Source organism: Trichomycterus rosablanca, chromosome 7 (assembly GCF_030014385.1).
Source record: "Trichomycterus rosablanca isolate fTriRos1 chromosome 7, fTriRos1.hap1, whole genome shotgun sequence".
Taxonomy (NCBI): domain Eukaryota; kingdom Metazoa; phylum Chordata; class Actinopteri; order Siluriformes; family Trichomycteridae; genus Trichomycterus; species Trichomycterus rosablanca.
Window position 1 is genome coordinate 24,794,810 of NC_085994.1, and position 23,827 is coordinate 24,818,636.

General features: G+C 42.7%; 1 protein-coding gene across 1 annotated transcript in view; it reads right to left on the minus strand.

Moving 5' to 3' along the window:
• Positions 1–23,827, minus strand: part of brpf1 (bromodomain and PHD finger containing, 1) — an 85,268-nt gene that overhangs the window by 35,693 nt on the left and 25,748 nt on the right. The window contains exons 9-11 of the mRNA XM_062999165.1: positions 21,304–21,435; positions 3,360–3,488; positions 472–815 (exon numbers count right to left, since the gene is read on the minus strand). Coding sequence (XP_062855235.1) covers positions 472–815; positions 3,360–3,488; positions 21,304–21,435 — 605 coding nt within the window. The remainder of the gene's footprint in view (positions 1–471; positions 816–3,359; positions 3,489–21,303; positions 21,436–23,827) is intronic.

Here is a 23,827-nt window from a genome sequence, read left to right on the forward strand (position 1 = left end):
CAAAGGGTAAGTCTTTATGTGGTTAACACGATTACAAAACTGTGTGAGCCCAACATACTACACTATATGGCCAAAAGTATGTGGACACCTGTCTATGAGCTTGTTGTACATCCAATTCCAAAACCATGGACATTAATAAGTAGTTGTGCTTCCTTTGCAGCTATAACAGGCTCCACTCTTCTGGGAAAGCACTGACTAGAAGGCCTGGCTTTCAACTGAGTTTCAATTCATCCCAAAGGTTCAGTAGGGTTGAGGTTAGGGATCTGTGCAGGTCACTGGGTTTCCTCCACACCAAACTCGCTCACTGGATCCCACTTTGTTGCAGCTGACGTGGCTAAAATGTCTACACTGGATCATTAGAAGGGGTATCCACATACTTTTAGTCATATTGTGTATTTCCACAGCACTGACTTACCATCATCATGAAGCGAAGGCGACTTGTCCCTGTCCTGGTCCAGGTCCCTCTCCCTTTGCTTCTCTCTTTCTCTGTCTCTCTCTCTTTCCCGTTCCCTCTCTCTTTCTCGAGGGGGTTCAGGACTGGGCTCTCGAGGAAGGTGCAATCCCGCCTCGTAGTCGTAGCCTATTTTTTCGGCCTGTTTCCGAGCCTGGCGCAGGATGGCACTGCCGATCTCACGCAGACGCAGTGCGGCCCGGTAGAACACGGTGTCCTTGGCGTTGTATTTGAGGCAGTTGTTAACAATGAGCAGGAAGTCACCCTCAAACATCTCAAAAGTGAGGTACCGATGAGACTCCAGGCTCGTCCACATGGTCTGGAAGTCCATGGGTCGCTCGATGTGATCCAAGTAGTCAGGAACCTAAAAAACACAAACAAAAAGGGCCTGATGCAAGAGGTGGTACTTTGAGTCTTAAATTTTGTTCAAATCTGTCATTAACACATTCTAGCACGTGTTACAAACTGATTGCAGTCCATTTTCGCTTCTACATGTACACTGGCCTAGAGCAGGGTTTTTCAAAACCTGGGTCGCGACCCTTAGGTGGGTCACAAGCAGAAAAAAAATGGGTCACAAAGAAAAATAATAATTTATAATAAACTTGTAAGTGACCGCCCCCCATGGTGGCTCGTGGGTAGAACTGTCGCCTCACAGCAAGAAGGTCCTGGGTTCGATTCTTTTCTGTGTGGAGTTTGCATGCTCTCCCCGTGTCTGCGTGGGTTTTCTCCAGGAGCTCCGGTTTCCTCCCACAGTACAAAAAACATGAAGTCAGGTTAATTGGAGATACTGAATTGCCCTATAGGAGAATGTGTGTGTGTGAGTGTGTGTAGTGTAGGTGTGTCTGCCCTGTGATGAACTGGCGCCCCGTCCAAGGTTTTACTGTGTGCCTTGCGCCCATTGAAAAGCTGGGATAGGCTCCAGCACCCCCCTGCAACCCTAACTGGATAAGCGGTTAAGACAGTGAGGCTTGTGGAGGCTTTATGTTACATCTCTTATAGATAAAGTAAGATGAATTGTGTTGCCTGGGTCACATAAAAAAAATCATGGACAAAATGTGGGTCACTTAAAAAAAAGTTTGAAAAACCCTGGCCTAGAGTATGTGGACACATGACCATGAGCTTGTTGGACATCCTATTCCAAAACCACAGGTATTAACATAGATTTGACCACACTTTATACATTAACAACCTTTGCTCTCCTGAAAAGGCTTTCCTTAACATTTGTGTGTATCTGTGGGAATTTGTGTCCATTCAGTCAAAAGAGCATCGGTGAGGTTAGGCAGTAATTTTGGACATGAAGGCTTACTTCACAACAAACAATCCAATTAATCTCAAAAGTCATCAGCTGAGTTGAGTTCAGGCTCCTTTAACAACACCAATTCCAAAAAACTGGGACAGAAGCAAAAATGGGAATAAAAACAGACAGTAATGATTTGTAATAGCTCCCTTCATCTTAAATCAATCAAAAATACACTGCTCAGCCATAACATTAAACCACCTCCTTGTTTCTATACTCACTGTCCATTTTATCAGCTCCACTTACCATATAGAAGCACTTTGAAGTTCTACAATTACTGACTGTAGTCCATCTATTTCTCTACATACTTTTTTAGCCTGCTTTCACCCTGTTCTTCAATGGCCAGGACCCCCACACGACCACCACAGAATAGATATTATTTAGGTGGTGGAGCATTCTCAGCCCTGCACTGACATGGTGGTGGTGTGTTAGTGTGTGTTGTGCTGGTATAAGTGGATCAGACACAGCAGCACTGCTGGAATTTTTAAACACCATGTCCACTCACTGTCCACTCTATTAGACACTCCTACCTAGTTGGTCCACCTTGTAGATGTAAAGTCAGGGACGGTCGCTCATCTATTGCTGCTGTTTGAGTTGGTCATCTTCTAGACCTTCATCAGTGGTCACAGGACGCTGCCCACAGGGCTGTTGGCTAGATATATTTGGTTGTTCATATGGGGCTCAGTCTCATGTACGGAGAGTCATGCCTTATTCCCCGTTTCTGTGCAGACACCATCGATCAACCAGCAGAGGTCTTAATTGCATCAGTTATGAGGAATCCCTTCCAGCATCTAACCCAATGAACGAGCCAATCATTTCCTGTATAGGTGCCCCGCCTGCTGTTAGTAGAGCTGAGATTTCAGCTCTGGTGTGCTCATGTTTTTTTACCGCTGCACCACCTAAGAGCCCCAGTTTATCCTTAGGGTTATATATTATATACATACACACATATTATACATAATAAAACATTAAGACCACCCACCCATTATTACATTGACTCTAAAGGAGTCCTGTGGTATCTGGTACCAAAACATTACTAACAGGAACTTCAACTTCTGTAAGCTGTGAGGTGGATTATACTATGAAGCATTCTGGTGCCATGGTTCAGTGGGTGAAGGATGCATACATGCCTGGCTATCCACATAAACTTCAAAAAAACAGGAGTTGCCTGCCTTCCTCCATTGCTCTGATGTTTAGTTCTAATACCTGTGTGCCAATTTTAGGTTCTTTCAATGGTGGACAAAAATTAACATGGGTACTCTGACTATACCGGCCAATACGTTTGGGGCTTGTCCCTCCTCGGACCATTGTGGGTGGGTACCACAATAAAGTACTCAGGTCTTTATGCCTGATCATATCTGCTGCATTCAACATGTGTATAATAAATAACTACCATTAGACCAAATGTATAACGACACATTCCAAAAATGTTGGGGCAGTGACACGTTGACCACTGTTATGTTATGTTACAGACACAATACAAAATATGTGAAAAGCCTTTTCGAAAGGACAGACAGACGGTTATAAATCAGAATGTCTGATAAGCTTATACAAGCTTGTGGTCGGGTGTCTCCATACTTTCGGCCGTATAGTGTATTTGTGTGTGTATACCTCAGTTAGTGGTACAGGCTCAGTGAAGAAGTTGTTGCTGTCTCGTTCCTGCAGTTGCTCCAGTGTGCTCCTCAACAACACCAAGAATGGCGTCAACTGCATCTCTAAAGCCATCTGCTGAACCTTAAGCTACACATACACATAACAATGTTAATGAATGTACAGTCAGCTTCAGAATTAAAAGCATTTCTTGCTTTTTCAAAATACAAGAACTTCAGATCCTGTCCAGTGTACTCTCCTTTTTTAGCTAACCCCCCAGTTTCCTATAAGATTGGGGTCAAGGTACTTTTATACTTCTAACAGCTGGCTATTGCAACCATCAACATTTTTCACTTGAATTTAAAATTGCAGGGTTGCCCTGCTGGATGTTTTAACCATTACCCACTATTATTTTAAGGCACAAAGGTCATGGGGTGCATAATGTCCAAAAATGATTTCCTAATAGGTTCCAAATGGCCTTTAAAGAAAAACAGATTATTTATTCATAACAATCCTTCCTTTTACACCAAACAAAACTCCATTTTTGTCCGCGGCAGCATCTAGCTTATTTCAGATGTGTATCTGAAATAAAACCACATGCCTCAGGCACACCTTCCAATCAGTTTGTTGCTATGGCAGTGGCACAGTATTCGAATGCACCAGTATAACACCTAACACCACATAGTTTGTTTATTTGGTTTTGGTAAACACCTTGTGAGTTATTTCAAGGAAGGACCAGTTATTTGGGGCAGGAATTTATTGTGTTTATAAAAAAGTCCTCAAGTTTGTATTTGTAAGAAAGTTTATAATCATGTTTGCATTGTTTCTGGTAAAGATATTGCTTATAGAGTCAGTTGTTTTCAGTCTCTCTCTCTATGTTATACACTGCCATTGGATAATTACTGCATGGGTGATTATGTTTCAGCTGGCAACAAGTTATTTAACCCTAACTGATGCATTTGTTAAACAACCATGGCGAAAGACACATCCTGTGGTCGTGGAAAAGATGTTAATCTGTTTCAGAAGGGTCAAATTATTGGCATGCATCAAGCAGAGAAAACATCTAAGGAGAAGCTGAAACTATTAAAATCGGGTTAAGAACTGTCCAACACATTATTAAAAAGTGGAAGGATGTTGGGGAAACATCATCTTCGAGGAAGGAATGTGGTTGGGAAAAAATCTTGAATGATCGTGATCGGTGATCACTTAAACGTTTGGTGAAATCAAATGGTAGAAAAACTACAGTAGAACTCAGAGATATGTTTAATAGTGAAAGTAAGAGCATTTCCACACACACAATGCAAAGGGAACTCAAGGGATTGGAAGCATAGAGCATAGAGATTGGACTCTGGAGCAATGGAAGAAGGTCATGTGGTCTGATGAGTCCAGATTAGGGTAAGAAGAGAGGCGGCTGAAGTGATGCACCCATCATGCCTAGTGCCTACCGTACAAGCCTGTGGGGGCACTGCTATGATCTGGGGTTGCTGCAGTTGGTCAGGTCTAGGTTCAGCAACGTTATGTGCCCAAAGAATGAGGTCAGCTGACTACCTGAATATACTGAACGACCCGGTTATTCCATCAATGGATTTTTTCTTCCCTGATGGCACGGGCATATTCCAATGCCAGGATTCATCGGGCTCAAATAGTGAAAGAGTGGTTCAGGGAGCATGAGGCATCATTTTCACACATGGATTGCCCACCACAGAGTCCAGACCTGAACCCCATTGAGAATCTTTGGGATGTGCTGGAGAAGACTTTGCGCAGTGGTACAAATCTCCCATCATCAATACAAGATCTTGGGGGAAACTTAATGCAACTCTGGACAGAAATAAATGTTGTGACATTGCAGAAGCTTGTGGAAACAATGCCACAGCAAATGTGTGCCGTAATCAAAGCTAAAGGCGCTCCAACGAAATATTAGAGTGTGTGACCTTTTTTTTGGCCAGGCAGTGTAATTAACACATTCTATGAAAATGTGTTTTATAGTAATGATGGCTTGACATAGGTTGCATACAGGGGGCTCCTCTCTTCTTATCAAATATGAATGTGTGAGTTGGGTGTGTCCGATACGGCATCTTGTGTATAAGGTTTGTTCTGTCTGTTTTCCCAGAAATGTTGTTTGATGAGTCGTTATATCAGGACAGATTTCATGCAGTTTATTATTGGTTTGTGAGTTCCATTCTGATTGCCACTGGTTTGAGGTCTGTTATCTGTTCGCTTGTTTTCCTTCTTGCTGATTGGTCCACTTTCTCATTTTCTGTAATCCCACAGTGCAGGGGATCCAGCAGTATTTTATTTCAAAGTTGTGCTCTGTTAGTTTGTGAGTTTTTTCCAGTCGTTTTTATATTCTAAAGCCATTAAGAGGGCATAAGCATCAGCTGTAAAGGAGGAGCTGTTCTGTGGGAGATTTACTTTATTGGAGTATTTACCAGCTACAATTGCCGCTGATACTTGAGTCTCTGTTTTGGATCCATCCTAATAAATAGCTTGATGCATTGGAAACTTCAGTCTAACCATGATGAATTCTTGTTGATATGTAACTGGATGGGTGTCTTTTTTTCTTGTTATATGTAAGATCAAATATAATGTCAGGTCTTCGTATTATCCAGGGTGGGGTGGAGCAAAGGCGTGCTTGAGCTATGCTGTTCAGTTCCAGATTTATTGCGCTAAGATAAGGTCTAATCCGGGAGCTGAAGGGTGGGATACTATTTGGTTTGCTGTCGTACATTGTAGAGTATGGTGGATTAAAAGTCTGGGTATAGTTAGGGTTGTTCGGGTTGCTTTTTAGTTTAATTGAGTATTTGAGGGCTAGTTTCAGATGTCTGTACTCAAAGGATGGTGGTTCACGTGCCTGTACATATAAGCTTTGTACCAGCGAGGTTTTTTTTTTGCCCACCACCACCCCCCCTCTTTGGGGGACCTTTAGTACTTTATTATTAAGAGCATTATTTTGTATATATTAGGCCTTCCCATTATGAGGGAAGGTAACAAATACAGAAACAAGAGAAAAACAAATGATCATGGTAGAAGAGAAAGAGGTGAGGGAGACAGGAAAGTTATTGGTTATTAGTAAATCTGGTTGCAACACCGTTATTTGTTTGGATGTGTGTCTGTGTGTGTGTCCGAGGAGATGAGGGTGGTAGGTAGGGGTGGGTTTATAAAATCGATTTTTCGATTTTAATCGATCTTTATTTGAACGATCCGATATCGATTCATATAAATGCGAGATCGATTTTTTTAATACGCCCCTTTTTACGGTGCACACGGAAATCTATTACTATTGTTACCCCCTTTAATTTCGCGTGACCAGCCACTGTTTTTTCATGCAACGAGATCTGACCTGCACATCAGTTTAGCATGGCAGAAGCTCAAGTTATGACCACTACACAACTTTTTGCACTGATTTTCGCTCGGCTCTGGATTCGGGAGGAACTCGGTGTTCGCTCTGCGATCAAAACTCGGCTCTCAATCAATGTGAGAAACAGCGAGGGGAAACACAGGGGAGAGGTTGGAAACAGGTGGTGGAGCGCAATATAGTTTCTATCAGAATACATCAGCACACGCGAGATCGTTCTCTACAAAACAAAATATTTATTAACCTCCAACTCACTACAGAACGATCCATGCTGCTCGTGTTGCCAAATCCACTCAGATTCATTTATTTCATCAGCGCACAAACTTTGATTGCTCGCTACTTGTTGATGTGCATGTTTGGACGTGGTATCATTAAACCTTTCATCACTTCTCACGTGTGTTTTCGTGACAAAACGTAGTTTTGGAGACCAGAGAAGCTCGCCTGTGATTCCCCCTGGTGATGGATGGTGTAGTGTAAAACTCCCCATCGCCGATCAGTCGTGTAGTGTGAACATTACAGTGACCACGTGTTAATCAGAGTGTCGTGTAGTGTAAACTTGGCATAAGCTGTACAACAGCCAGGTGTATGTTTACATTACATTTACAATGTTGTAGCATGTCAGACAAATGGAAGAAAACAGTAACATTCATTTTTTATTATTATTTCATTTGTCTGACATGCTACAACATTGTAAATGTAATGTAAACATACACCTGGCTGTTGAATGTTACTGTTTTCTGTTTTGGATTAATTATTTATGTAAACAAAATACACAAATATTTTTAATAATGAGTGTTCTTTGTACAATTATCACATTCGTTCTCTGAACATCTGTACATATGTAAACAAAACCTGTTAATGTAACTCAAATATGCCTAAATGTGTTGAATCGAAATTGGATCGAAAATCGAATCGAAAATCGAAAATCGAAGATCGAATCGAATCGGGACCTGGTGAATCGGAATCGAATCGATCCAGGAAATTGGTGGCGATACCCAGCCCTAGTGGTAGGTGCATTTGTGAATAGGTTACTTGAGTTGTAGCTTAAATTGTATTAATGTATTTTAATATTTACTGTTGTATGAAATTGATGAGTGTTGACCAAGTTGAGTTGAGATCGTGGGATTTGTTTTGGATAGCCGTTAAAAGATGTTCTATTGATATACAATGAGTAAATTTTTCCAATGAACGATATTAATGTTAATTCTTGATTTCCAATTCGTTAGAATTGTCTTCTTGGCGATGGTTAGCATTATTAGTAGTAATCTATTATTTTCCTTTGTTAAAGTAATTGATGATGTGTCACCTAATAAGCAAAGAGAGGGGGAAAATGGGATCGGTTGTTTAATGATTATGGTTGCCTGTGAGATCATTTGCTGCCAAAAATCTTTTTGTGAACCATTTTAGGTGAAAACACAGAGGGTGTTACAGTGTTCAAATATGAGTGAAAATAAAGATATAAAGGGAGAGAGAGACAAGACTGAAGGGAGAGATATAACCACACCTAGGGACAGTGGTAGCCTAGTGGGCAGAGCTTTGGGCTATCAACCGGAAGATTGGCGGTTCAAATCCAGGCTCTGCTATGCAGCCACTGTTGGGTCCTTGAGCAAGACCCTTAACCCCGTCTGCTCCAGGGGTGCCGTAAAGTGGCTGACCCTGCGCTCTGACCTCAGCTCCCAAAACAAGCTGGGATATGCGAAGAAAGAATTTCATTGTACTGTACAACTGTATATATATACAGTGTATCACAAAAGTGAGTACACCCCTCACATTTCTGCAGATATTTAAGTATATCTTTTCATGGGACAACACTGACAAAATGACACTTTGACACAATGAAAAGTAGTCTGTGTGCAGCTTATATAACAGTGTACATTTATTCTTCCCTCAAAATAACTCAATATACAGCCATTAATGTCTAAACCACCGGCAACAAAAGTGAGTACACCCCTTAGTGAAAGTTCCTAAAGTGTCAATATTTTGTGTGGCCACCATTATTTCCCAGAACTGCCTTAACTCTCCTGGGCATGGAGTTTACCAGAGCTTCACAGGTTGCCACTGGAATGCTTTTCCACTCCTCCATGACGACATCACGGAGCTGGCGGATATTCGAGACTTTGCGCTCCTCCACCTTCCGCTTGAGGATGCCCCAAAGATGTTCTATTGGGTTTAGGTCTGGAGACATGCTTGGCCAGTCCATCACCTTTACCCTCAGCCTCTTCAATAAAGCAGTGGTCGTCTTAGAGGTGTGTTTGGGGTCATTATCATGCTGGAACACTGCCCTGCGACCCAGTTTCCGGAGGGAGGGGATCATGCTCTGCTTCAGTATTTCACAGTACATATTGGAGTTCATGTGTCCCTCAATTAAATGTAACTCCCCAACACCTGCTGCACTCATGCAGCCCCAGACCATGGCATTCCCACCACCATGCTTGACTGTAGGCATGACACACTTATCTTTGTACTTCTCACCTGATTGCCGCCACACATGCTTGAGACCATCTGAACCAAACAAATTAATCTTGGTCTCATCAGACCATAGGACATGGTTCCAGTAATCCATGTCCTTTGTTGCCATGTCTTCAGCAAACTGTTTGCGGGCTTTCTTGTGTAGAGACTTCAGAAGAGGCTTCCTTCTGGGGTGACAGCCATGCAGACCAATTTGATGTAGTGTGCGGCGTATGGTCTGAGCACTGACAGGCTGACCCCCCACCTTTTCAATCTCTGCAGCAATGCTGACAGCACTCCTGCGCCTATCTTTCAAAGACAGCAGTTGGATGTGACGCTGAGCACGTGCACTCAGCTTCTTTGGACGACCAACGCAAGGTCTGTTCTGAGTGGACCCTGCTCTTTTAAAACGCTGGATGATCTTGGCCACTGTGCTGCAGCTCAGTTTCAGGGTGTTGGCAATCTTCTTGTAGCCTTGGCCATCTTCATGTAGCGCAACAATTCGTCTTTTAAGATCCTCAGATAGTTCTTTGCCATGAGGTGCCATGTTGGAACTTTCAGTGACCAGTATGAGAGAGTGTGAGAGCTGTACTACTAAATTGAACACACCTGCTCCCTATGCACACCTGAGACCTAGTAACACTAACAAATCACATGACATTTTGGAGGGAAAATGACAAGCAGTGCTCAATTTGGACATTTAGGGGTGTAGTCTCTTAGGGGTGTACTCACTTTTGTTGCTGGTGGTTTAGACATTAATGGCTGTATATTGAGTTATTTTGAGGGAAGAATAAATTTACACTGTTATATAAGCTGCACACAGGATACTTTTCATTGTGTCAAAGTGTCATTTTGTCAGTGTTGTCCCATTAAAAGATATACTTAAATATCTGCAGAAATGTGAGGGGTGTACTCACTTTTGTGATACACTGTATATATGACATAGAATGCTGTAGGATGCTGTATATATATGACAAATAAAGTATACAGTGTATCACAAAAGTAAGTACACCCCTCACATTTCTGCAAATATTTTATTATATCTTTTCATGGGACAACACTATAGAAATAAAACTTGGATCTAACTTAGAGTAGTCAGTGTACAACTTGTATAGCAGTGTAGATTTACTGTCTTCTGAAAATAACTCAACACACAGCCAATAATGTCTAAATAGCTGGCAACATAAGTGAGTACACCTCAGAGTGAACATGTCCAAATTGTGCCCAAAGTGTCAATATTTTGTGTGACCACCATTATTATCACTGCCTTAACCCTCCTGGGCATGGAATTCACCAGAGCTGCACAGGTTGCTACTGGAATCCTCTTCCACTCCTCCATGATGACATCACGGAGCTGGTGGATGTTAGACACCTTGAACTCCTCCACCTTCCACTTGAGGATGCGCCACAGGTGCTCAATTGTGTTTAGTCCATCACCTTTACCTTCAGCTTCCTCAGCAAGGCAGTTGTCATCTTGGAGGTTGTGTTTGGGGTCGTTATCCTGTTGGAAAACTGCCATGAGGCCCAGTTTTCGAAGGGAGGGGATCATGCTCTGTTTCAGAATGTCACAGTACATGTTGGAATTCATGTTTCCCTCAATGAACTGCAGCTCCCCAGTGCCAGCAACACTCATGCAGCCCAAGACCATGATGCTACCACCACCATGCTTGACTGTAGGCAAGATACAGTTGTCTTGGTACTTCTCACCAGGGCGCCGCCACACATGCTGGACACCATCTGAGCCAAACAAGTTTATCTTGGTCTCGTCAGACCACAGGGCATTCCAGTAATCCATGTTCTTGGACTGCTTGTCTTCAGCAAACTGTTTGCGGGCTTTCTTGTGCGTCAGCTTCCTTCTGGGATAACGACCATGCAGACCGAGTTGATGCAGTGTGCGGCGTATGGTCTGAGCACTGACAGGCTGACCTCCCACGTCTTCAAACTCTGCAGCAATGCTGGCAGCACTCATGTGTCTATTTTTTAAAGCCAACCTCTGGATATCACGCCGAACACGTGGACTCAACTTCTTTGGTCGACCCTGGCGAAGCCTGTTCCGAGTGGAACCTGTCCTGGAAAACCGCTGTATGACCTTGGCCACCATGCTGTAGCTCAGTTTCAGGGTGTTAGCAATCTTCTTATAGCCCAGGCCATCTTTGTGGAGAGCAACAATTCTATTTCTCACATCCTCAGAGAGTTCTTTGCCATGAGGTGCCATGTTGAATATCCAGTGGCCAGTATGAGAGAATTGTACCCAAAACACCAAATTTAACAGCCCTGCTCCCCATTTACACCTGGGACCTTGACACATGACACCAGGGAGGGACAACGACACATTTGGGCACAATTTGGACATGTTCACTGTGGGGTGTACTCACTTATGTTGCCAGCTATTTAGACATTATTGGCTGTGTGTTGAGTTATTTTCAGAAGACAGTAAATCTACACTGCTATACAAGCTGTACACTGACTACTCTAAGTTATATCCAAGTTTCATGCCTATAGTGTTGTCCCATGAAAAGATATAATAAAATATTTGCAAAAATGTGAGGGGTGTACTCACTTTTGTGATACACTGTATCTTCTTTTTATAAAGAGAGAGAAAAACAAGAGGATGCTTTTTGTTTGGGATGCATATCAAAACAGCGAGATGTGTGCGTTAATTATTATTATTATCATTATTATTATTTTTTTTTTTTAACATAGAGGATAGCCTGTGGTCCATGATTTATGAGGTTAAGGGTGAACATGTAATATGAGTATGACATATCTACAGTGGGGCCAAAAAGTATTTAGTCAGCCACTGATTGTGCAAGTTCTACTACTTAGAAAGATGAGAGAGGTCTGTAATTTTCATCATAGGTACACTTCAACTATGAGAGACAAAATGAGAAAAAAAAAATCCAGGAAATCACATTGTAGGATTTTTAAAGAATTTATTTGTAAATTATGGTGGAAAATAAGTATTTGGTCAATAACAAAAGTTCAACTCAATACTTTGTAACATAACCATTGTTGGCAATGACAGAGGTCAAACGTTTCCTGTAAGTCTTCACCAGGTTTGCACACACTGTAGCTGGTATTTTGGCCCATTCTTCCATGCAGATCTCCTCTAGAGCAGTGATGTTTTGGGGCTGTCGCTGGGCAACACAGACTCCACAAATTTTCTATGGGGTTGAGGTCTGGAGACTGGCTAGGCCACTCCAGGACCTTGAAATGCTTTTTACGGAGCCACTCCTTCGTTGCCCGAGCGGTGTGTTTGGGATCATTGTCATGCTGGAAGACCCAGCCACGTTCCATCTTCAATGCTCTCACTGATAGAAGGAGGTTTTGGCTTAAAATCTCACGATACATGGCCCCGTTCATTCTTCCCTTAACACGGATCAGTCGTCCTGTCCCCTTTGCAGAAAAACAGCCCCAAAGCATGATGTTTCCACCCCCATGCTTCACAGTAGGTATGGTGTTCTTGGGTTTTTCTTCTTCCTCCAAACACGACGAGTTGAGCTTTTACCAAAAAGTTCCATTTTGGTTTCATCTGACCACATGATATTCTCCCAATCCTCTTCTGGATCATCCATATGCTCTCTGGCAAACTTCAGACGGGCCTGGACATGTACTGGCTTAAGCAGGGGGACACGCCTGGCACTGCAGGATTTGAGTCCCTCTCGGCGTAGTGTGTTACTGATGGTAGCCTTTGTTACTTTGGTCCCAGCTCTCTGCAGGTCATTCATCAGGTCCCTCTGTGTAGTTCTGGGATTTTTGCTCACCGTTCTCATGATCATTTTGACCCCACGGGATGAGATCTTGACCTCAAGGGAGATCATCAATGGTCTTGTATGTCCTCCATTTTCTTACAATTGTTCCCACAGTTGATTTATTCACACCAACCTGCTTGCCTATTGTAGATTCACTCTTCCCAGCCTGGTGCAGGTCTACAGGTCATTTTCTTCCTGGTGTCCTTCGACAGCTCTTTGGTCTTGGCCATGGTTGAGTTTGGAGTCTGACTGTTTGAGGCTGTGGACAGGTGTCTTTTATACAGATAACGAGGTCAAACAGGTGCCATTAATACAGGTAACGAGTGGAGGACAGAAGAGCTTCTTAAAGAAGAAGTTACAGGTTTGTGAGAGCCAGAAATCTTGCTTGTTTGTTATTGACCAAATACTTATTTTCCACCATAATATACAAATAAATTCTTTAAAAATCCTACAATGTGATTTCCTGGATTTTTTTTTCTCATTTTGTCTCTCATAGTTGAAGTTGTACCTTTGTATAATGAAAATTACAGACCTCTCTCATCTTTCTAAGTAGGAGAACTTGCACAATCAGTGGCTGACTAAATACTTTTTGACCCCACTGTATATGTTGAATAGTGCGGTAGTCGGGTACGTATGAGGGAGTAAGGGTGTAAATGTCTGAATGATGTAGAATGTATTCTTTTAGAGTAAGGGGATTATAAACCGAGTGGTTAGAGTGATACGAGATTAGAGATCGATTTAATATAGCCAGGAAGTAATGTTTTTGTCTCTGTATAACTGGCCATCTACGTACGTCACCATGAACAAAGACAAAGGAGACGATAAAAATAAAGGTAAACAAAACACTGCACCTACCGGCAAGCGACCACGCCAGCCAAGTTCACCCCGCGATGCAGACCAATCAACCTCACTACACTGCCTAGAGGTTAGTGACATCCTTCACTCCATAGACAATAAACTCTGAAGAATCGCACTAGTGGAAGTTCTGCACAAGGAATTCCAGGCAATACGCGAAAGCTTGGAGTTCAGCCAAGAGCAAATTGCTTCACTAACCAAAGAAAACAAATCACTGCTGCACTCGGTCTGTGAACTCTACACAGCTCTCATCAGTTATTAAAGAAAATAAAGTAATGAAAGAAACGATTCTCGACCTAAAAGCACGTAAGTATGAGAGAAAATATAGTTTTCTCTGGTATTCCAGAGAAAAACTACAGAGGATCCAGAACATTTATTAAAGGAATTCATAATTAATTAACTTAAGATACCCCCGGAGAAAGCGACAGCCATAACATTCCATCGAGTCCACCGTCTCGGCGAAAAAAAACCCCCAAAACAAACGACCACGTTCCATCGTCGTCAAAGTGGAACATTTCAAGCATAAAGAATTCATCATGAGCAAAGGAAGAGAGCTCAGAGGAACAGATTTCAGAATAAATGACCAATTTTTCTCGCGAAATTATATACAGACGGAGGAAGCTGTTCGCTATCAAAAAAAAAGCACATCAAAGAAGGTTATTTCCGTAGATAAATTATATGTACAGGGGTTGGACAATGAAACTGAAACACCTGTCATTTTAGTGTGGGAGGTTTCATGGCTAAATTGGACCAGTCTGGTGGCCAATCTTCATTAATTGCACATTGCACCAGTAAGAGCAGAGTGTGAAGGTTCAATTAGCAGGGTAAGAGCACAGTTTTGCTCAAAATATTGCAATGCACACAACATTATGGGTGACATACCAGAGTTCAAAAGAGGACAAATTGTTGGTGCACGTCTTGCTGGCGCATCTGTGACCAAGACAGCAAGTCTTTGTGATGTATCAAGAGCCACGGTATCCAGGGTAATGTCAGCATACCACCAAGAAGGACAAACCACATCCAACAGGATTAACTGTGGACGCAAGAGGAAGCTGTCTGAAAGGGATATTCAGGTGCTAACCCGGATTGTATCCAAAAAACATAAAACCACGGCTGCCCAAATCACGGCAGAATTAAATGTGCACCTCAACTCTCCTGTTTCCACCAGAACTGTCCGTCGGGAGCTCCACAGGGTCAATATACACGGCCGGGCTGCTATAGCCAAACCTTTGGTCACTCGTGCCAGTGCCAATGCCAAACGTCGGTTTCAATGGTGCAAGGAGCGCAAATCTTGGGCTGTGGACAATGTGAAACATGTATTGTTCTCTGATGAGTCCACCTTTACTGTTTTCCCCACATCCGGGAGAGTTACGGTGTGGAGAAGCCCCAAAGAAGCGTACCACCCAGACTGTTGCATGCCCAGAGTGAAGCATGGGGGTGGATCAGTGATGGTTTGGGCTGCCATATCATGGCATTCCCTTGGCCCAATACTTGTGCTAGATGGGCGCGTCACTGCCAAGGACTACCGAACCATTCTGGAGGACCATGTGCATCCAATGGTTCAAACATTGTATCCTGAAGGCGGTGCCGTGTATCAGGATGACAATGCACCAATACACACAGCAAGACTGGTGAAAGATTGGTTTGATGAACATGAAAGTGAAGCTGAACATCTCCCATGGCCTACAGTCACCAGATCTAAATATTATTGAGCCACTTTGGGGTGTTTTGGAGAAGCGAGTCAGGAAACGTTTTCCTCCACCAGCATCACGTAGTGACCTGGCCACTATCCTGCAAGAAGAATGGCTTAAAATCCCTCTGACCACTGTGCAGGACTTGTATATGTCATTTCCAAGACGAATTGACGCTGTATTGGCCGCAAAAGGAGGCCCTACACCATACTAATAAATTATTGTGGTCTAAAACCAGGTGTTTCAGTTTCATTGTCCAACCCCTGTAGCTCTGGTAGTAAAAGTCGATGTACAGTCCAAAATTAAGTACATAATCAGCGAAAAAAGCGCTATTTCTTTGAGGAGTTATGCTTGGCTGTCTAGCAGCAGGCAGAGCGGTAGAGAGAACAGAGTGGCGACACTCCCATAGGGAACCGTTGTAAAGGGGACGGGACATTTTTCTGCGCAGCTTCTGGGTCGTGGGCGAGTGAAAAGTTCCAAGCATCCAATTTCAAGCCATAGAGCAACATTCATTTCCACTACTTAGCAAGCATTTTCAGCTGTATGTTGCTTTGTTTTAAAAAAATAATGAATTTGATGTCATTAATATACTTAATCCTGTTATTGTTTAGCATTTGCTCAGCACTAAATGTTACATGTTTATCTTAATTAATATGTATAACCGAATTTAGCTCAGTCAATTAAGCTAAATTAATGAGTCTTTTCACCTAAAATGAGTTAATTAATCAAGAGTCTTGTTACAGAAATGATAATAAAACATTAGAGCCATAATAAATCATGCTACTTTTACTTTCATACTTAAGTACATTTGAAGGTAAATACTTTAGTACTTTCACTCAAGTGGAGGTAAAGAGCGTTATGTCCACCTGAAGCTCTTTCGAAGGCCTTTGCTAGCTGTTCGGCAATGTCTTTTTCGCTGGTAGCAGTCCCATCCAGGGCTCTCAAGTCTCACGCATTGAGCGTGAGACATACGCATTTCAACAAGCTCACACGCCACACATGGCATTTCTCACGCTGAGAAATGATTAACTTCGCCGCACAGAAATGACTATAGTCTATCCTACAAACGAGTCAAAGGCAGACTACTCTGCGCTCATACCGCTGTCTTGAATTAGCGACCTATCGGCCAATCAGAAAAATAGAGTTTCTCAGCCAATTAGAAAATAGAATTTCTTGTTGCTGGGTGAGGAGTTCCTGGACTACCTGTTGATGGACATCCCTATGCCCCAAGACCCAGCCATGTTTGACATTGAGGCTTTCTGGGGGAATATGACCTCACTAAAGAATAAGGTAAGAAATATTCAGCGCACACCCATTGACATGAGCAACTTAATAACTGCAAAAATATGTAGGAGTGTAATTAGGCTTCCTTGGTCCATTTTTTTTTTAAAGGTGACTGGTATGAGCAGATTTCCGAGGCTGTCTACAATTGCCAAACTGGTATTAGTTCTGCCACACTCAAATGCAGATGCAGAGAGGGTTTTTCCATGGTGGGGCTTAATAAAACCAAAACCAGGAACGCGTTGGCTCTGGATGGAACTCTGTTCAAGGGGCCCATTTGTTTTTCTTTATTTAATTTGTCTGGATTTTTTTGTTTGTTTAGAAAGGCATAGCTAAAACAGTTTATTTAATATTACAGAATTTAGTGTAAAGTGAAGAGACAATGACCACTGCTGTTCAAGGAGGGGCCCATTTGAGGCAAATTGTGTTTATGCTGATGGGACACTGGGAGGGACCGCACACCTGGAAAGGGACATCGACAGAACAACCTCTGACAACCCCCAGCCCTGAACCCAGTAGAATATACGGTAGGGGTAACTGTTCGATGAGCCTATCGAGATTGGCTGGATTTAGTACAGAATTTGGTGGGATATAAATTGAGCATATTGTGATGGTTCTTGTCACAATGTACGAGGCACGGTTTGCTGTTGCTTGGAGAGAGGTGGTAAGGGGAATCTGACTGTGTGGTATGTTTAGGTTGACAAAGATAGATGATCCTCCTGAAGGTCTATTTATATTGGGCCCATATGTGTGATAGCCGATAAAGCCTATCATACGAGTATTCGCATTAGTTGTAATTAGGGTCTCTTGCAGATAAATAATCAGTGGATTTAATGAGAAGACTAATCGCTGTAATTCGTTAAAGTTGGCTCGGAATCCTCTACAGTTCCATCGTATAATAGGGTTTGTCGTCATTTTGGTTTAGTTGAGGCTGAACGGGATTTGCTCCTATGCCTAGGCGAGGTGCTCCTGAGGTTGTCTTGTCTTCAATCATTTCAATGTCTCTTGGGGTGTCAGGTATCTTAGAGGCAGTCTCTGATTTTGATTGGTGTTGGTGATCTGTTTTCCTCTGTGACTCAGCTTTTTGAGGGGTAGTCTCATTCTGGGTTTTCTTGTTACTTGTCTCTGTTTTGGAGTTTACTAATATGTCCATCTTAGAGGTACTTTTGGTTTTGGAATGGACAGCATCCTTGATGGTGTTAACTAATTGGGGCTTTTCTCGATTAAGCCATGTAAAATCAGTTTGGCATGTGCTGGATTGCATGGATCTTCGACCAATTTCTTGGCCTCTGCATGGCTCACTTTTTTAGTGCTTTAGATTTTTTGTATTTCTTTTCTTTGGTCCAGATTGGACAGGATTTGTCTGATGCAGAGTGAGGACCTCCACAGTTTCTACATTTAGGGGTCATGGTTCTCTCTTAACCACAATTGCAGCAGATAGGGGCATTCTTGCATACAGTTGACCCGTGGCCATATTTTTGGCACTTGAAACATATGATGATATGATAGGATTTGGAATGTAAGGGTCAACATCAACCTTTTGGTATCCGATTATGAGCTTTGTTGGGGGGGTTGTTCTGTTAAACGTAATGATTGTGTTGGTCTTTATGATTTTGTCCAATCTCTTGATTGTTATTCGTTTTACAAGACTCACATCCTGAGTGCTTAATTCTCTGGTTATTTCTTCCTCTTCTATGTCTTGTAGTTCTCGACACCGGATTAGACCTTTGCAGCTGTTAAGTGTCGGGTGTGGGAACGTTTTAACATTAATATTAACAAAGGTTTTTATACTGAGTGGATAATCTGCTTGAACTTTTTTCTAGCACTCTATTAGGATTTGTCCTGACCGGAGTTTCTTAGCATCCTTGACTGTTCCGGCTATGCCCATTATTCCTTTTTGGATAGTAAAGGGGGACAGTTTTGTCAGAGCTGTATTCTCTTGTGTAGATTCCATTAATATGAATTTAGGCCAATTTTCACATAAGCTTGAAGGATTGCATCTAGTATCCAGATCTGGGTCGTCATCGTATTCCATCAGTCGTCGTTTGGAGATGTGTTTAGTAGCCATAGTTATTTGTTGAATCGTTCATCACCCATGCTCCACACCCACCTCGGAGCCCAACAAGGGGGTGCACAGAGCCACGGAACTCCAGCGGTTATGCACCAGGGATACATAGGCGATATAATAATAATAATAATACATTTTATTTATATAGCGCTTTTCAAGATACTCAAAGACGCTTTACATAAGACAAATAATCAAAACAAATACGTACATACTTTGATATATTCATATACTCAAGCCTCCAGGTGTTATTGGTGCTTGATTGACCCTAAGGCAGCGCCTTCTAGGGATCTCATATGAGATACAACCTAGGGCATGTCCGCCACTCCAACCTCCCGTCTATGCGAAGTCGGGGCCAAAGTGATGTGTTGGGGAAATGGCAGCCTCAGCCACCACTCCCCTGAAACACCAGGATCTCTTTCTCCGCAGACACGGGTCGCACCTCACGGCAAACAAGGCGCCTCATTTGCTCGCCTCTTACGAGCAGCCTGAGGAGGCACGGGGGTAATACCACATAGACCTAAGTTTGAGTCTCAGCTGTGCCACCACTGACCTGGTTTGGCATTGAACAGCCAGATTTAGCTGTGTCTGAGGAAGGTAGGGTTGAATTGGAATACATCTGCTTGCCATAGCAAAAGTGACTCGAACTTTCTGGTCAAGCTCTGGTTGGTTTAAACTTCTAAATAACTGCCCGAACACTGAATATGAATAGCTATAAATCTTACTTTCCAACATCTGGGTTACAACCAAAAAAGCTACAGTGGGGCCAAAAAGTATTTAGTCAGCCACTGATTGTGCAAGTTCTCCTACTTAGAAAGATGAGAGAGGTCTGTAATTTTCATCATAGGTACACTTCAACTATGAGAGACAAAATGAGAAAAAAAATCCAGGAAATCACATTGTAGGATTTTTAAAGAATTTATTTGTAAATTATGGTGGAAAATAAGTATTTGGTCACCCACAAACAAGCAAGATTTCTGGCTCTCACAGACCTGTAACTTCTTCTTTAAGAAGCTCTTCTGTCCTCCACTCGTTACCTGTATTAATGGCACCTGTTTGACCTTGTTATCTGTATAAAAGACACCTGTCCACAGCCTCAAACAGTCAGACTCCAAACTCAACCATGGCCAAGACCAAAGAGCTGTTGAAGGACACCAGGAAGAAAATTGTAGACCTGCACCAGGCTGGGAAGAGTGAATCTACAATAGGCAAGCAGGTTGGTGTGAATAAATCAACTGTGGGAGCAATTGTAAGAAAATGGAAGACATACAAGACCATTGATAATCTCCCTCGATCTGGGGCCCCACGCAAGATCTCATCCCATGGGGTCAAAATGATCATGAGAACGGTGAGCAAAAATCCCAGAACTACACGGAGGGACCTGATGAATGACCTGCAGAGAGCTGGGACCAAAGTAACAAAGGCTACCATCAGTAACGCACTACGCCGAGAGGGACTCAAATCCTGCAGTGCCGGGCGTGTCCCCCTGCTTAAGCCAGTACATGTCCAGGCCCGTCTGAAGTTTGCCAGAGAGCATATGGATGATCCAGAAGAGGATTGGGAGAATATCATGTGGTCAGATGAAACCAAAATAGAACTTTTTGGTAAAAACTCAACTCGTCGTGTTTGGAGGAAGAAGAATGCTGAGTTACACCATACCTACTGTGAAGCATGGGGGTGGAAACATCATGCTTTGGGGCTGTTTTTCTGCAAAGGGGACAGGACAACTGATCCGTGTTAAGGGAAGAATGAACGGGGCCATGTATCGTCAGATTTTAAGCCAAAACCTACTTCCATCAGTGAGAGCATTGAAGATGGAATGTGGCTGGGTCTTCCAGCATGACAATGATCCCAAACACACCGCTCGGGCAACGAAGGAGTGGCTCCGTAAAAAGCATTTCAAGGTCCTGGAGTGGCCTAGCCAGTCTCCAGACCTCAACCCCATAGAAAATTTGTGGAGGGAGTTGAAAGTCTGTGTTGCCCAGCGACAGCCCCAAAACATCACTGCTCTAGAGGAGATCTGCATGGAGGAATGGGCCAAAATACCAGCTACAGTGTGTGCAAACCTGATGAAGACTTACAGAAAATGTTTGACCTCTGTCATTGCCATGTTACAAATTATGATTACAGGTTATGTTACAAAGTATTGAGTTGAACTTTTGTTATTGACCAAATACTTATTTTTCACCATAATTTACAAATAAATTCTTTAAAAATCCTACAATGTGATTTCTTGGATTTTTTTTTTTCTCATTTTGTCTCTCATAGTTGAAGTGTACCTATTATCAAAATTACAGACCTCTCTCATCTTTCTAAGTAGGAGAACTTGCACAATCAGTGGCTGACTAAATACTTTTTGGCCCCACAGTAATTCACTGTTTTGTAAGAGATATCTGCATGTAGTTATATTAGAATGTAGAAGAATAACTGTTTCTGCATTTCAGATACATGAGTGTGTATTTGGAATTTCAAAGGTGTGTGTGTGTGTGTGTGTGTGTGTCATGTGCAAGGGTCTTACCGCCTCTCTCTTATATTTCTCTCTCTTGCGGATGAGCTCCACCAGTAGCCTGGCTCTTTCCAGATCATGCCTTAACCTCTGCCATGCATTCAGCTGCTCCTTCAGCACTGCGTGTTTCTCTTCACTGTCCTTCTGGACAAATCAAAGGTTTTAACTAAAAATAGGTGTATGTGTATGTTATAACTTGGGCATGTGATTAAAGCTGCAATGGAGCTAGAATAAACAAATGGCTACAATATTAAGGCAGGTATGACCAAAGCAGAGTTCAGTTGTTTGACCCTACAGTGTATCACAAAAGTGAGTACACCCCTCACATTTCTGCAAATATTTTATTATATCTTTTCATGGGACAACACTATAGAAATAAAACTTGGATATAACTTAGAGTAGTCAGTGTACAACTTGTATAGCAGTGTAGATTTACTGTCTTCTGAAAATAACTCAACACACAGCCATTAATGTCTAAATAGCTGCAACATAAGTGAGTACACCCCACAGTGAACATGTCCAAATTGTGCCCAAAGTGTCAATATTTTGTGTGACCACCATTATTATCCAGCACTGCCTTAACCCTCCTGGGCATGGAATTCACCAGAGCTGCACAGGTTGCTACTGGAATCCTCTTCCACTCCTCCATGATGACATCACGGAGCTGGTGGATGTTAGACACCTTGAACTCCTCCACCTTCCACTTGAGGATGCGCCACAGGTGCTCAATTGTGTTTAGTCCATCACCTTTACCTTCAGCTTCCTCAGCAAGGCAGTTGTCATCTTGGAGGTTGTGTTTGGGGTCGTTATCCTGTTGGAAAACTGCCATGAGGCCCAGTTTTCGAAGGGAGGGGATCATGCTCTGTTTCAGAATGTCACAGTACATGTTGGAATTCATGTTTCCCTCAATGAACTGCAGCTCCCCAGTGCCAGCAACACTCATGCAGCCCAAGACCATGATGCTACCACCACCATGCTTGACTGTAGGCAAGATACAGTTGTCTTGGTACTTCTCACCAGGGCGCCGCCACACATGCTGGACACCATCTGAGCCAAACAAGTTTATCTTGGTCTCGTCAGACCACAGGGCATTCCAGTTATCCATGTTCTTGGACTGCTTGTCTTCAGCAAACTGTTTGCGGGCTTTCTTGTGCGTCAGCTTCCTTCTGGGATGACGACCATGCAGACCGAGTTGATGCAGTGTGCGGCGTATGGTCTGAGCACTGACAGGCTGACCTCCCACGTCTTCAACCTCTGCAGCAATGCTGGCAGCACTCATGTGTCTATTTTTTAAAGCCAACCTCTGGATATGACGCCGAACACGTGGACTCAACTTCTTTGGTCGACCCTGGCGAAGCCTGTTCCGAGTGGAACCTGTCCTGGAAAACCGCTGTATGACCTTGGCCACCATGCTGTAGCTCAGTTTCAGGGTGTTAGCAATCTTCTTATAGCCCAGGCCATCTTTGTGGAGAGCAACAATTCTATTTCTCACATCCTCAGAGAGTTCTTTGCCATGAGGTGCCATGTTGAATATCCAGTGGCCAGTATGAGAGAATTGTACCCAAAACACCAAATTTAACAGCCCTGCTCCCCATTTACACCTGGGACCTTGACACATGACACCAGGGAGGGACAACGACACATTTGGGCACAATTTGGACATGTTCACTGTGGGGTGTACTCACTTATGTTGCCAGCTATTTAGACATTAATGGCTGTGTGTTGAGTTATTTTCAGAAGACAGTAAATCTACACTGCTATACAAGCTGTACACTGACTACTCTAAGTTATATCCAAGTTTCATGTCTATAGTGTTGTCCCATGAAAAGATATAATGAAATATTTGCAGAAATGTGAGGGGTGTACTCACTTTTGTGATACACTGTATGTTCAGAGCGGCAGCAATTTTTTCGCCTCTTGTCGTTTGAATTGCTGATCGATCATCGCCCATCACACCAGGTGCACCATCACCACCTGTGGCTACTTGGTTGCCATGGTTTAACTATTGCCAAGCACAAAATAAATAACTAAATGAAAAAGCAAATGCTATGGCAGTACAGCGTACATCACTGACTAGTATTTACAGAGTGTGTAGAAAAAACTATTTGATCACAAATCAGATTCATCCCCCCCTTTTTTTTTTTTTTTTACAACAAACGAGATGTTTCTGTTAAAAATAAAAATCCTGGAGAGGACACTGCTTGTCTATAAATTTCATTTCATCTTTCTGTCACCGGACGTCAGCAGCTATAATTGAAAATGAATGACAGCTGGTCACTTTGTCACGTTGCATCGCTGCTGGTCTGAAAGTAGGGTAACACCACTGTAGTTGACTTGCTCTTGCTCCACTGTGCTAAAACCAACAGCCCCATGTGTCTTGCTCTAACACACTCACTTCTATTCCACATTATTAGGCAAGAAAGGAAAAAACAGCCAAATAGTGACAATGTAATGTACCCTTTTCATTTTCCTCAACTGCTTTAATCTGGTCTGGGTTTTACCGGGACACACTGGGGACCAGGAAGGAGTAGCCAAG